At 30.1% G+C, this 14,368-nt stretch overlaps 1 protein-coding gene across 1 annotated transcript; it reads right to left on the bottom strand.

Moving 5' to 3' along the window:
- Positions 1 to 11,011: 11,011 nt before the first annotated feature.
- On the bottom strand, positions 11,012 to 12,609 carry LOC141392170 (testis-specific serine/threonine-protein kinase 1). Its single transcript, XM_073965122.1, has 3 exons — positions 11,763 to 12,609; positions 11,393 to 11,703; positions 11,012 to 11,330 (listed from the first exon to the last, which is right to left on the bottom strand). Exons 1-3 carry the CDS (start codon positions 11,972 to 11,974, stop codon positions 11,074 to 11,076), a joined length of 780 nt encoding a protein of 259 aa, XP_073821223.1. The 5' UTR covers positions 11,975 to 12,609; the 3' UTR covers positions 11,012 to 11,073.
- Positions 12,610 to 14,368: the final 1,759 nt, after the last annotated feature.

Here is a 14,368-nt window from a genome sequence, read left to right as displayed (position 1 = left end):
TCCTCTCTGTTTTTCGCTTGACTTTTTGGAATACCTCGCCTTTCCATTTCTTCATCCACTTGTGTGCTCCATCGAAGCTTAGGCCTGCCTTGAAAAATAACTTTTAAAAAATCCACGTCCTTGAAAAATAACTTTTAAAAAATCCACGTCCTTGAAAAATAACTTTTAAAAAATCCACGTCCTTGAAAAATAACTTTTAAAAAATCCACGTCCTTGAAAAATAACTTTTAAAAAATCCACGTCCTTGAAAAATAACTTTTAAAAAATCCACGTCCTTGAAAAATAACTTTTAAAAAATCCACGTCCTTGAAAAATAACTTTTAAAAAATCCACGTCCTTGAAAAATAACTTTTAAAAAATCCACGTCCTTGAAAAATAACTTTTAAAAAATCCACGTCCTTGAAAAATAACTTTTAAAAAATCCACGTCCTTGAAAAATAACTTTTAAAAAATCCACGTCCTTGAAAAATAACTTTTAAAAAATCCACGTCCTTGAAAAATAACTTTTAAAAAATCCACGTCCTTGAAAAATAACTTTTAAAAAATCCACGTCCTTGAAAAATAACTTTTAAAAAATCCACGTCCTTGAAAAATAACTTTTAAAAATCCACGTCCTTGAAAAATAACTTTTAAAAAATCCACGTCCTTGAAAAATAACTTTTAAAAAATCCACGTCCTTGAAAAATAACTTTTAAAAAATGCACGTCCTTGAAAAATAACTTTTAAAAAATGCACGTCCTTGAAAAATAACTTTTAAAAAATCCACGTCCTTGAAAAATAACTTTTAAAAAATCCACGTCCTTGAAAAATAACTTTTAAAAAATCCACGTCCTTGAAAAATAACTTTTAAAAAATCCACGTCCTTGAAAAATAACTTTTAAAAAATCCACGTCCTTGAAAAATAACTTTTAAAAAATCCACGTCCTTGAAAAATAACTTTTAAAAAATCCACGTCCTTGAAAAATAACTTTTAAAAAATCCACGTCCTTGAAAAATAACTTTTAAAAAATCCACGTCCTTGAAAAATAACTTTTAAAAAATCCACGTCCTTGAAAAATAACTTTTAAAAAATCCACGTCCTTGAAAAATAACTTTTAAAAAATCCACGTCCTTGAAAAATAACTTTTAAAAAATCCACGTCCTTGAAAAATAACTTTTAAAAAATCCACGTCCTTGAAAAATAACTTTTAAAAAATCCACGTCCTTGAAAAATAACTTTTAAAAAATCCACGTCCTTGAAAAATAACTTTTAAAAAATGCACGTCCTTGAAAAATAACTTTTAAAAAATGCACGTCCTTGAAAAATAACTTTTAAAAAATCCACGTCCTTGAAAAATAACTTTTAAAAAATCCACGTCCTTGAAAAATAACTTTTAAAAAATCCACGTCCTTGAAAAATAACTTTTAAAAAATCCACGTCCTTGAAAAATAACTTTTAAAAAATCCACGTCCTTGAAAAATATTTTCATAAAATCCCCGTTTAATGAAGTTCCTTGCAAAATATTTTTTATAAAATCGACGCTTAGTAAAGGTCCTTCAAAATATTTTTAAAAATACGCGTTTAGTGAAGGTTCTTGAGAATATTTTTAAAATACACTTTTAGTGAAGGTCCTTGAAAATATTTTTTTATAAAAACCACGTTCAATGAAGGCCATAGAAAATATTTTTTTATAAAATCCACTTTTAAAGAAGGTCCTTGAAAATAATTTTTAAAGGTCCTTGAAACTTATTTTGTATAAAATCCAAGTTCAATGAATGTCCTTGAAAATAATTTTTAAAAGTCCTTGAAACTTATTTTGTATAAAATCCACGTTTAATGAATGTCCTTGAAAATAATTTTTAAAGGTCCTTGAAACTTATTTTGTTTAAAATCCACGTTTAATGAATGTCCTTGAAATTATTTTGTATAAAATCTACGTATAATGAATATCCTTGAAAATTATTTTGAATAAAATTCACGTTTAATGAGGATCTTTGAAAAATGCTATTTATAAAATCCACGTTTAATGAGGATCCTTGAAAAATACTATTTATAAAATCCACGTTTAATGGGATGGTCCTTGAAAATATTTTAAAAAATCAAAGTTTAATGAAGGTCCTTGAAAAATATTTTTTATAAAATCCACGTTTAGTGAGGGTCCTTTAAAAATATTATTTATAAAATCCACGTTTAGTGAGAGTCCTTGAAAAATATTATTTATAAAATCCACGTTTATTTATAAAATCCGTTTAATGAAAGTATTTTTAAAAATCAAAGTTTAATCAAAAATATTTTTTTTTAAAAAATCCATGTCTAATGAAGTTTCTTGAATTTAAAAAAAAAATCCACGTTTAATGTAAGTATGTTCCCCGAAAAAAAATTATTTTTAAAATGTATTTTTTTGCTTCATCTTGCAGTGCCATTTACTTTCGGCCACATCTCACTTGTCTCCATTTTTACTTATTTGTCATAAATTGTGTTTGGTTGTTCGGTTTTCCACTGGCCATGTATAAAAAATGAAGTAACCAAAAAAAAAAAAAATATTGTGAATACTGAAAAGTAAAGTAATGTATTAAAGCCTGAGGCCGAATCAAGGCACTTTTCAAACATGACTGCATACGACGCAGCAAACCGACCGACCAACCAACCTGTCAGTTAACCACGACATCATAGCCAAAAACCAAAAAGAACAACAAGCGATCTGAACATTCATCAGGCTGCTGGCAAACGAAGCAACCAACAACTCAACCACATCCTCTCAATAAAGCTTTTTTCCATTATGAAGTTGTGTAAATTGTGTTGTAGGGACGTGGATTCCATTTTCTTTTTTTGGCTATTTGGACATTTCCATTACCAATGTTGTGCTTAAATAGATGCTCAACATTTTTCGCTCGTTTTCACGTTTGTTAAAAAGTTTCTTGTTTTCAGCAGGTTTTGTTACGAATTATTACACGAAACGCACTCAGCCAACAAACAATGGCTACCACCAAAAAAACAACCGAAGAACAAATTTTAATTGAATATCTTTGGCCCGAAGGTGAAAAATCTGTGCTAAAGTTTGAGAAACTACCGAAGCGCGAATATGATTTACGATGATTTAAGAATAAAAGGAAATGTGAGGACCGAATGGAATTCTAGGATGTATTCTATCTATAGAAGCCCTTTAAGGCTTCCTCTATCTTTACAAACCTTAAGAGGACATTCATTAAACATGAATTTCATAATAAATATATGCAAGGACTTTCAGTAAACACTGATTTGTTTTAAAGATTAACCCCCAGTTTTTGTAACTTATTTTTGTTCGTTCGTCTATATTCGTAATAATTTAGGCATTCATAGCTCAGCCCCCAGATGACATACACATCTAATTTTTCGTATACCCGTTCCATATATCATTAAGGATTCCTCATTTAAAAATCAGCGCTCTACATTTGCGCTAAAGCGAATAAATCGATCTACAAAATTTGACAATTCGTGTGAGAAGAATAAAAATTTTTACAAAAACTGGGGGTAATTTTTAAGGACGTGGTTTTTTTATGTATCTTTTGAAGGACGTAGATTTTTTTAAATATTTTTAAAGGACGTTCAAAAATATTTTTTTTCAAGGCCGAGAATTATTTTTTTTAAGAATGAGGATTATTTTTAATTATTTTTTGAAGAACGAGGAGCTAAAACAAAATATGGACATGTTTTTTATAATTTGTTTTCAAAAACATGGGTTTTTTACGAATATTTTTTTAATGACGTGGATTTTTTAAAAATATGTATTCAAGGACGTGGATTCTTTAAGAATATTTTTTCAAGGACGTGTATTCCTTAAGAATAATTTTTAGGGATTTGGATTCTTTAAGATTTTTCCAAGGACTTGGATTTTTTTTTTTTTTTTTGAGAATATTACTTTAGGACGTGGATTTCTAAGAATATTTTTAGGACTCGGATTTTTAAGAATATTTTTTTTTTTTAAATATTTTTCAAAGACATGGATATTTTTAAAAACATTTTTCAATGACACGGATATTTTTAAATATTTTTTTCAAGGACTTGCATTGTTTAAGAAAATATTTCAAGAAAGTGGATTTTGTACGAATATTTTTTTCAGTGATGTGGATTTTTTAAAAATATTTTTTAAGGAATTGGTTTATTTTAAAAATATTTTTTCAAGGACGTGGATTTTTTAAAAATATTTTTTCAAGGATATGGATGCTTTAAAATATTTTTTCAAAGACGTATTAAATTTTTTTTTTTCAAGGACGTAGATTTTTTATAATAATTTTTCAAGGACGTGGATTTTTTAAAATAATTTTTCAAAGATGTGGATTTTTTAAAATTTTTTGTTCTAGGACGAGGATTTTTTAAAAATATTTTTTCAAAGACGTGGATTTTTTAAAATTATTTTTTGAAAGACTTCGATTTTTTTATATTTTCAAGGAAGTGGATTTTTTAAGATAATTTTTAATGATGTGGATTTATTAAGAATATTTTTAAAGGTCGGGGACTTTTTAAGAATATATTTTTAAGGACGTGGATTTTTTTGGGAATATATTTTTAAGGACGTGGATTTTTTTGGGAATATTTTTTCAAGAAAGTGGGATATTTTAAAAATATTTTTTCAAGGACGTGGATTTTTTTAAGAATATTTTTTCAAGGACTTGGATTTTTTTGCGAATACTTTTTAAGGGCGTGGATTCATAGGAATATTTTAAGGGCGTGCTTATTTTTAGAATATTTTTCAAGGATGAAGATTTTTTAAGAACATTTGTTTAAGGATGTGGACCTTTTTCAAGGACGTGGATTTTTAAAAATATTTGTCCAAGGACGTAGATCTTTTAAAAATATTTTGTCAAGGACGTGGATTTTTAAGCATATTTTTTTGTAGAATGTGTATTTTTTAAGATTGTTTTTTCAAAGGCGTGAATTTTTTTAAGAATATATTTAAAGGACGTGAATTTTTTAAGGACGTGGCTTTTTTAAGACAATATTTTTTAAGGACAAATATTTTTTTCAAAGACGTTGAATTTTTAAAAATATTTTTTGAATGACGTAGAGTTTTTACAAGTATTTGTTTAAGGACGGGGATTTTTTAAATTATTTTCTTAAGGACGTGGATTTTTTAAAAATATTTTTTCGAGAACGTAGATTTATTAAAAATATTTTTTCATGGACGTGGATTTTTTAAAAATATTTTTTTAAGGACGTCGATTTATTAAAAATATTTTTTCAAGGACGTGGATTTTTTAAAAATATTTTTTTAAGGACGTGGATTTTTTAAAAATATTTTTTCAAGGACGTAGATTTTTTAAAAATATTTTTTCAAGGACGTGGATTTTTTAAGATTATTTTTTTAAGGACGTGGATTTTGAAATTTTTTCTTCAAGGACGTGGATTTTGAAATTTTTTTTTTCAAGGACGTGGATTTTTTAAGAATATTTTTTTAAGGACGTGGATTTTGAAAATTTTTTTCAATGACGTGGATTTTGAAATTTTTTTTCAATGACGTGGATTTTTTAAAAATATTTTTTCAAGGACGTGGATTTTTTAAAAATATTTTTTCAAGGACGTGGATTTTTTAAAAATATTTTTTCAAGGACGTGGATTTTTTAAAATTATTTTTTTAAGGACGTGGATTTTTTAAAAATATTTTTTCAAGGACGTGGATTTTTTAAAAATATTTTTTCAAGGACGTGGATTTTTTAAAATTATTTTTTCAAAGACGTATTAAATTTTTTTTTTTCAAGGACGTAGATTTTTTATTATAATTTTTCAAGGACGTGGATTTTTTAAAATAATTTTTCAAAGATGTGGATTTTTTAAAATTTTTTGTTCTAGGACGAGGATTTTTTAAAAATATTTTTTCAAAGACGTGGATTTTTTAAAATTATTTTTTGAAAGACTTCGATTTTTTTATATTTTCAAGGAAGTGGATTTTTTAAGATAATTTTTAATGATGTGGATTTATTAAGAATATTTTTAAAGGTCGGGGACTTTTTAAGAATATATTTTTAAGGACGTGGATTTTTTTGGGAATATATTTTTAAGGACGTGGATTTTTTTGGGAATATTTTTTCAAGAAAGTGGGATATTTTAAAAATATTTTTTCAAGGACGTGGATTTTTTTAAGAATATTTTTTCAAGGACTTGGATTTTTTTGCGAATACTTTTTAAGGGCGTGGATTCATAGGAATATTTTAAGGGCGTGCTTATTTTTAGAATATTTTTCAAGGATGAAGATTTTTTAAGAACATTTGTTTAAGGATGTGGACCTTTTTCAAGGACGTGGATTTTTAAAAATATTTGTCCAAGGACGTAGATCTTTTAAAAATATTTTGTCAAGGACGTGGATTTTTAAGCATATTTTTTTGTAGAATGTGTATTTTTTAAGATTGTTTTTTCAAAGGCGTGAATTTTTTTAAGAATATATTTAAAGGACGTGAATTTTTTAAGGACGTGGCTTTTTTAAGACAATATTTTTTAAGGACAAATATTTTTTTCAAAGACGTTGAATTTTTAAAAATATTTTTTGAATGACGTAGAGTTTTTACAAGTATTTGTTTAAGGACGGGGATTTTTTAAATTATTTTCTTAAGGACGTGGATTTTTTAAAAATATTTTTTCGAGAACGTAGATTTATTAAAAATATTTTTTCATGGACGTGGATTTTTTAAAAATATTTTTTTAAGGACGTCGATTTATTAAAAATATTTTTTCAAGGACGTGGATTTTTTAAAAATATTTTTTTAAGGACGTGGATTTTTTAAAAATATTTTTTCAAGGACGTAGATTTTTTAAAAATATTTTTTCAAGGACGTGGATTTTTTAAGATTATTTTTTTAAGGACGTGGATTTTGAAATTTTTTCTTCAAGGACGTGGATTTTGAAATTTTTTTTTCAAGGACGTGGATTTTTTAAGAATATTTTTTTAAGGACGTGGATTTTGAAAATTTTTTTCAATGACGTGGATTTTGAAATTTTTTTTCAATGACGTGGATTTTTTAAAAATATTTTTTCAAGGACGTGGATTTTTTAAAAATATTTTTTCAAGGACGTGGATTTTTTAAAAATATTTTTTCAAGGACGTGGATTTTTTAAAATTATTTTTTTAAGGACGTGGATTTTTTAAAAATATTTTTTCAAGGACGTGGATTTTTTAAAAATATTTTTTCAAGGACGTGGATTTTTTAAAATTATTTTTTCAAGGAAGTGGATTTTTTAAAATTATTTTTTCAAGGACGTGGATTTTTTTAACTATTTTTTCAAGGACGTGGATTTTTTTAACTATTTTTTCAAGGACGTGGATTTTTTAAAATTATTTTTTCAAGGACGTTGATTTTTAACTATTTTCTCAAGGATTTTTTAAATATTTTTTCAAGGACGTGGATTTTTTAACTATTTTTTCAAGGACGTGGATTTTTAACTATTTTTTCAAGGACATTGATTTTTAACTATTTTTTCAAGGATTTTTTAAATATTTTTTAAAGGACGTGGATTTTTTAACTATTTTTTCAAGGACGTGGATTTTTTAACTATTTTTTCAAGGACGTGGATTTTTTAAAATTATTTTTTCAAGGACGTTGATTTTTAACTATTTTTTCAAGGACGTGGATTTTTTAAAATTATGTTTTCAAGGACGTGGATTTTTTAACTATTTTTTCAAGGACGTGGATTTTTTTAAATTATTTTTTCAAGGACGTGGATTTTTTAACTATTTTTTCAAGGACGTGGATTTTTTAACTATTTTTTCAAGGACGTGTATTTTTTACCAATTTTTTCAAGGACGTGGATTTTTTAAAATTATTTTTTCAAGGACGTAGATTTTTTACAAATATTTGTTCAAGGACGTAGATTTTTTAACTATATTTTTCAAGGACGTGTATTTTTTACCAATTTTTTCAAGGACGTGGATTTTTTAAAATAATTTTTTTAATGACGTGGATTTTTTACAAACTTTTTTCAAGGACGTGTATTTTTTAAAATTATTTTTTCAAGGACGTGGATTTTTTACAAACTATTTTCAAGGACGTGGATTTTTTACAAACTTTTTTCAAGGACGTGTATTTTTTAAAAATATTTTTTCAACGACGTGAATTTTTTAAAAATATTTTTTTAAGGACGTAGAATTTTTTAAAAAAAATTTTTTCAAGGACGTAGAATTTTTAAAAATATTTTTTCAAGGACGTGGATTTTTAAAAATATTTTTTCAAGGACGTGAATTTTTTAAAAAAAATATGTTTCAAAGACGTTGATTTTTTAAAAATGCTTTTCGAGGACATGGATTTTTATACCCTCAGCCTTTAGGCTAAAGAGGGTATTTACACTTTGATACGACCAAAAATGTGCCTCATCGAAATAATGGTTTTAGACCCCAAGTATGTTTGTACGATATCCGTTTCAGACAATTTTGAGTCGATCTAGCAATGTCCATCCGTCTGTCTGTCTGTCTGTCTGGCTGGTGCGCACGATAACTCTCGAACGGATCAATCGATTCGGTTCAAATTTTGGGTATCGAAATATTTTGACCAGATTCGATTTAAGTTCGAAGATGGGCCATATAGGTCCACTCCTTCAGGTACCTCCCCCACAAATGTTCAAAAATTGTCGCAAAACTTGTGCGCACGATAACTCTTGAAGGGAGTAACCGATTTGGACCACACTTTGTGCATCGTGAAAGTTCTACCAGACTTAGATGAAGTTCCAATATGGACTCAATCGGTTCACTCCTTCGGGTACCTCCCACACAAAATTTCGGAAAAGTTCAGTTTAGGACCTGCTCTCGAATCGCTTTGATTTTTGTTGTAACAACTTGTATTCGCTGTCTTCCATACGACGGTACAAGTTTCATAAGGGACAAGTCCATACTTCCTGAGAAAATAGCCTGAAAGCTTCAAAAAACCCCTATGACACCGTATGTAGTGGTTGGAGCGCAAGATAAATCTCGAACGGATCTGCCAATTCGGTCCAAAATTTGGCCTTCGTAATATTTTGTCCAAACAAAGTTAAAGTTCGAAGATAAACCATATCGGTCCACTCCTTCAGGTACCTCGCTCACAAAAGTTCAAAAATGTTCCGAAAATTTTGCGCACGATAACTCTTAAAGGGAGAGACCGATGCAATCCATACTCTGCATATCCTAATATATCTACCAGATATAGATCAGGTTCGAATATGGACTATATTCGTCTACACCTTCTGGTACCTCTCACACAAAATTTCGGATAAGTTCACTTTAAGACCTGCTCTCGAATCAATTTGATTTTTGTTGAAGCGATTTGCATTCGCTACCTCCATTACAACGGTAAAAGTTTTTTCAGGGGCAAGTCCATATTTCTTGGGAAAACATCCAAAAAGGTGTATAAAACCCTATGTCACCATATGTGGCTCTCGAACTGTTCTACCGATTAGGTGCAACATTTGGTCTTCGTCATATTTTATCCAAACTTAGTTTCATGGGGCAATACCGGTCCCCAACTTCCGTTATTTCTCCCCAATATTTAAAAAATTTCACTAAAATGCTAGGACGACATCACTTGAATGGTGCAACGAATTTGGTCCAAACTTTGGATCTCCTAATATTTTGTCAAAATTTAGTTTAACTACTAAGGGTACTTTCCCCACAACATTTGTGTTAATTCCTAATCCACATTTTTGTCGGCCAGTTCAAATGTTCAAAAAGGGCCACTGAAGATACCCTAAATACATTCGATCTGTCCGTAGATGAAAGTTTCAATTCACATTGGCTGAGGGTATATCTCTTTCGGCAAAGCCGGCTGACACTTTTTTACTTGTTTAAAAATACTTTTTTCAAAGACGCGGATTGTTTAAAAATACTTTTTTCAAAGACGTGGATTTTTTTAATATGGATTTTTTTTAAACGTGGATTGTTTAAAAATATTTTTTCAAAGACGGGGTTTTTTAAATATGAATTTTTTTAAACGTCGATTGTTTAAAAATGTTTTTTCAAAGACGTGGATTGTTTAAAAATATTTTTTTCAAAGACGTGGATTTTTTAAATATGGATTTGTTTAACGTGGATTGTTTAAAAATATTTGTCAAGGGCGTGAATTTGTTAAAGAATATTTTTTCAGGGACTTGGATTTTTTTAAGAATATTTTTTCAAGGACGTGGATTCTTTTAAGAATAATTTTACAAGGACGTGGATAGGGTGGGAGGCCTCCTTCCCTTTAGAAGGTCCCAGCAGGAGGTCTTCTGTTTACAGACGACCTCTTAAGGAAGTCTTCTGTTTATAGGAGGTCCTCTGCCTATATAAGACCCCTTTAGAAGGTCTTTTGCCTTAGAAGATTCCCTTTTGGATGTCTTCTACCTATAGATGACCCCTCTAGGATGCCTTCTATCTCAATCTGTGGAAGACCCCTTAGGTGGTCTTTTGTCTATAAAAGAACGCTTTAGAAGGCCTTATTTTTATATGAGATCCTTTTAGGAGGTCTTATCTTTATATGAGATCCCTTTAGGATGTCTTCTGTCTATAGACGACTCCCATAGACGATCCTCAGTCTATGGAGACCTCTTTGGGAGGTCTTATATCTTTATAAGATCTCTTTATGATGCTTTCTGTCTATAAAGGACATCTGGATGAGGTCTTATCTCCATAGAAGGTCCCTGTAGGAGGCATTATCTCTACCTTTAGGAGGTTTTTGGTATATAGAAGACCCCTCTAGGAGCTATTCGGTTTATAGAAGATCCTATTGAAGGTCCTCAGTCTAGGATTCTTTAGTCCTTATATCTATATAATATGGCATTCTGTCTATTCTGTCCTGTCTATATAAATGGGGGTCTCCGTCGATAGAAGTCCCGTCTATAAGATCCCTTTAGGAGGTCTTATCTCTATATAGGAACCCTTTAGGAGGTCGTCTGTATATAGAAGACGTTTCCAGGGAGCCTACAGAAAATCCCTTTAGGAGGACTTATATCTATAGAAGGCCCCTTTAAGGGGATTCTATCTATAGAAGACCCCTTTAGGACAGACTTGAAGGCATTTCTATTTCTATATTTTCCTCTTGAATTAATCTCGCAAAGAAATTGTGTAGTTTTGCTTTTATTTTTATTATTATTTGCACAGAGGAGGGCAGAGACTCCCTCTTTTAGCTCTTATTCAGCCAGGGGTCCTCTTTGATTTGTTCCAAACGAAACCGTATCTTCACCGGTGCCAAAATATGCAATATCAGCTGTTTACATTCATTGGACACCGTAGGAGTTTTGGGAAATACCAATGAAGCATTTATGCGTTTTAGCAACACATTGACATTCGACCCGTCATAGGGTAGACGGCCAAAGACCATGGCATAACAGACAACACCACAGGCCCAAAGATCAGATAAAAAGGGATCATAGGGAACACCTAAAAGGAGAAAAGATACAACGAACATGAATTATTTATGTAGGAAGAATACATTAGTTTACCTTTCAATATTTCCGGACTTGCATAGGCATAGCTGCCGCAAAACGTTTTCGATAATATAACCTGTTCATCACTGGTCTTAGTGTCTTTGCGGGCAAAACCAAAATCAATTAACTTGAGATTAAAATTTTCATCCAACAGCAGATTTTCACATTTTATGTCTCTGTGGACCACACCCTTTGAGTGAATATATTCCACTGCACTTATCAGTTGCTTGAAGAGATTCCGTGATTGAGACTCCTCCAGAAATTTCTTGTCACGCACATAATCCAGGAGAGTGCCATTTTCCGCCAATTGCATTATGAGATAGACCCTAAAAAATATTTCGACTTTTAGTTTTTCTGAATTAAAAAATGGTAAAATTGTACCCACCTGTGACTCGTCTCTATACTCTGATAGAATGTTATCAAGTTGTCATGATGCAATCCCTTCACAGCCTCAATTTCACGTGGCAAAAACTTTTGCGTATACTCCGGTGGTGCCTTAACTTTGGAAATGATTTTAATGGCCACCCGCTTGCCATATTCCTCGGAATAACCAATCTTCACTTTGGCATAATTTCCCGTACCAATCACTTTACCCATGAGTATGCCATGTTCTTCCAATATCGATTTAGGTTTTCCCGTTTTATTGGTACCACTGAGTTGGGGTGATACCTGTTCGGAAAGCGGTTCAGTCCGACCGGTACTACCGGATGGTCCTGGTTCATCGCGTTGACTCGTGGTTATGCTTATCGATGGAACACGTTGTGAAACGGAGAGTACGTCTTGTTTGATTTTGAGAGGAATTTTGTAGGATCCAGCAAAGAAGAGATACAAGTTTTCAAGGAAAGATTTCTTAAGGGCGGAAGTTTTCTTAAAAATTAATAGGTGTTTTGTTTTGTGTCAAATTTTTGTCTTGGATATTTGGGTATCTCACTGTTTCGCCTCGTTCAACACAATCGAAAACTGTCTCAAGTTTTTCTCCTCAACACACAAACGATAAGTTTTTCGATTAGCTAAGTTTTATTTATTTCACGAAGTAATTTTGTTTTTAACGGAAATTTTGCATATCTCAAATTTTTGTACAAGCCAAAGGGAAAAGGAAAATTTTGCAAAACGCCAAACCAATTTTTTTATAATTTTTATGTTTCGAATTTAAAGAAAAATTATTTTGAAATTTGATTTAAATTGTAAATGATTTTTTGGATGTCATTCAATATGGGGTGTTCTACGACAAACACTCAGAAAAATGAAATGAAAACATTTTGAAGCCTTCGGTTAATTCTTACGTCGTCCTATTAACGTGGATTTGTTAAAGAATATTTTTCGAGCCCGTCCATTTTTAAAGAATATTTTTCGAGCCCGTAGATTTTTTAAATATTTGTCAAGCCCTTGAACTTTTTAAAGAATATTTTTCAAGCACTTGGATTTTTTAAAGAATATTATTCGAGACCGTGGATTTTTTAAAGAATATTTTTCGACCACGTGGTTTTTTCAAAGAATATTCTTCGAGATCGTGGATTTTTTAAAGAAAAATTTTTGAGCCCGTGGATTTTTCAAAGAGTACTTTTCGAGCCCGCTGATTTTTTAAAGAATATTTTTCGAGCCCGTCGATTTTTAAAGAATATTTTTCGAGGCCGTGGATTTCTTATAGGCCAAACCTATAACTCTGCGTGTGCGTTCAAAAATACAAAAACAAAATACATGTACAATTTCAAATTGAAATACATGTATTTTGAAGCCCGTGGATTTTTTTAAGAATATATTTCAAGCCCGTGAATTTTTAAAGAGTGTTTTTCAAGCCCGCGGATTTTTCAAAGATTATTTTCGAGCCAGTGATCTTTTTAAATAATATTTTTCGAGCACGTGGATTTTTTAAAGAATATTTTTCGGTCACCTGGATTTTTTAAAGAATATTTTTCGGTCACGTGGATTTTTTAAAGAATATTTTTCGGTCACGTGGATTTTTTAAAGAATATTTTTCGAGCCCGTGGATTTTTAAAACATATTTTTCGAGCCCGCTGATTTTTAAAGAATTTTTTTGAGCCCGTGGATTTTTTAAAGAATATTTTTCGAGCCCGTGGATGTCTTAAAGAATATTTTTCGAGCACGTGGATTTCTTAAAGAATATTTTTCGAGCACGTGGATTTCTTAAAGAATATTTTTCGAGCACGTGTATTTTTAAAGAATATTTCCGAGCTCGTGGATTTTTAAAAAATATTTTTCGAGCCCGTGGATTTCTTAGAGATTATTTTCAAGCCCATGGAGTTTTAAAAAATATTTTTCGATGTTTTAAAGAATAGTTGCGGATTTTCCAAAGAATATTTTTGGATTTTTAATGAATATTTTTCAATCCCTTGAATTTTTTAAAGAATATTTTTCGAATACATAGATTTTTAAAGATTATTTTTCGAGCCCGTGGATTTTTTATAGAATATTTTTCGAGCCCGAGGATCTTTTAAAGAATATTTTTCGAGCCCGAGGAGCCTTTAAAGAATATTTTTAGGCCCTTGGATTTTTTAAGGAATATTTTCGAGCCCGTGGATTTTTTAGAGATGATTTTTGAAGTCCGTTGATTTTTTTAAGAATATTTTTCGAGCCCGTGGAAGTTTTAAAAAATATTTTGCGATCCCGTGGCTGTCTTAAAGAATATTTTTTAAGCCCGTGGATTTTCCAAGAATGTTTTCGAGACCGTGGATTTTTCAAAGAATATTTTTCGAAGCCTTGGATTTTTTAAAGAAAATTTTTGAAGTCCGTTGATTTTTTAAAGAATATTTTTCGAGACCGTTTATTTCTTAAAGAATATTTTTCGAGCACGTGTTTTTTTTTTCTTGTAATGAATACTATTGAAGACCGTGGATTTTTTAAGAATATTTTGCGAGTCCGTGGATGTTTTAAAGAATGTTTTTCGACGCCGTGGATGTTTAAAGCATATTTTTTGTGCCCGTGGATTATTTTTTCATAGTTGATTCCGATATTGAAAAAAAAAACACAATT

This window comes from Musca autumnalis, unplaced genomic scaffold (genome assembly GCF_047663935.1).
Source record: "Musca autumnalis isolate F117 unplaced genomic scaffold, ASM4766393v1 scaffold_2, whole genome shotgun sequence".
Taxonomy (NCBI): domain Eukaryota; kingdom Metazoa; phylum Arthropoda; class Insecta; order Diptera; family Muscidae; genus Musca; species Musca autumnalis.
The sequence above is the reverse complement of the archived record's forward strand: the minus strand, read 5'-3'. Positions and strand labels throughout refer to the sequence as shown.

Excerpts from the sequence above, each read along its gene's own strand:
- LOC141392170 (XM_073965122.1), bottom strand. The coding sequence starts at position 11,974 with ATGGGTAAAGTGATTGGTACGGGAAATTATGCCAAAGTGAAGATTGGT. Across the intron at positions 11,704-11,762 it reads AGTATAGAGACGAGTCACAG|GGTCTATCTCATAATGCAAT; the intron begins GTGGGTACAATT and ends AATATTTTTTAG. Across the intron at positions 11,331-11,392 it reads AAGTCCGGAAATATTGAAAG|GTGTTCCCTATGATCCCTTT; the intron begins GTAAACTAATGT and ends TTCTCCTTTTAG.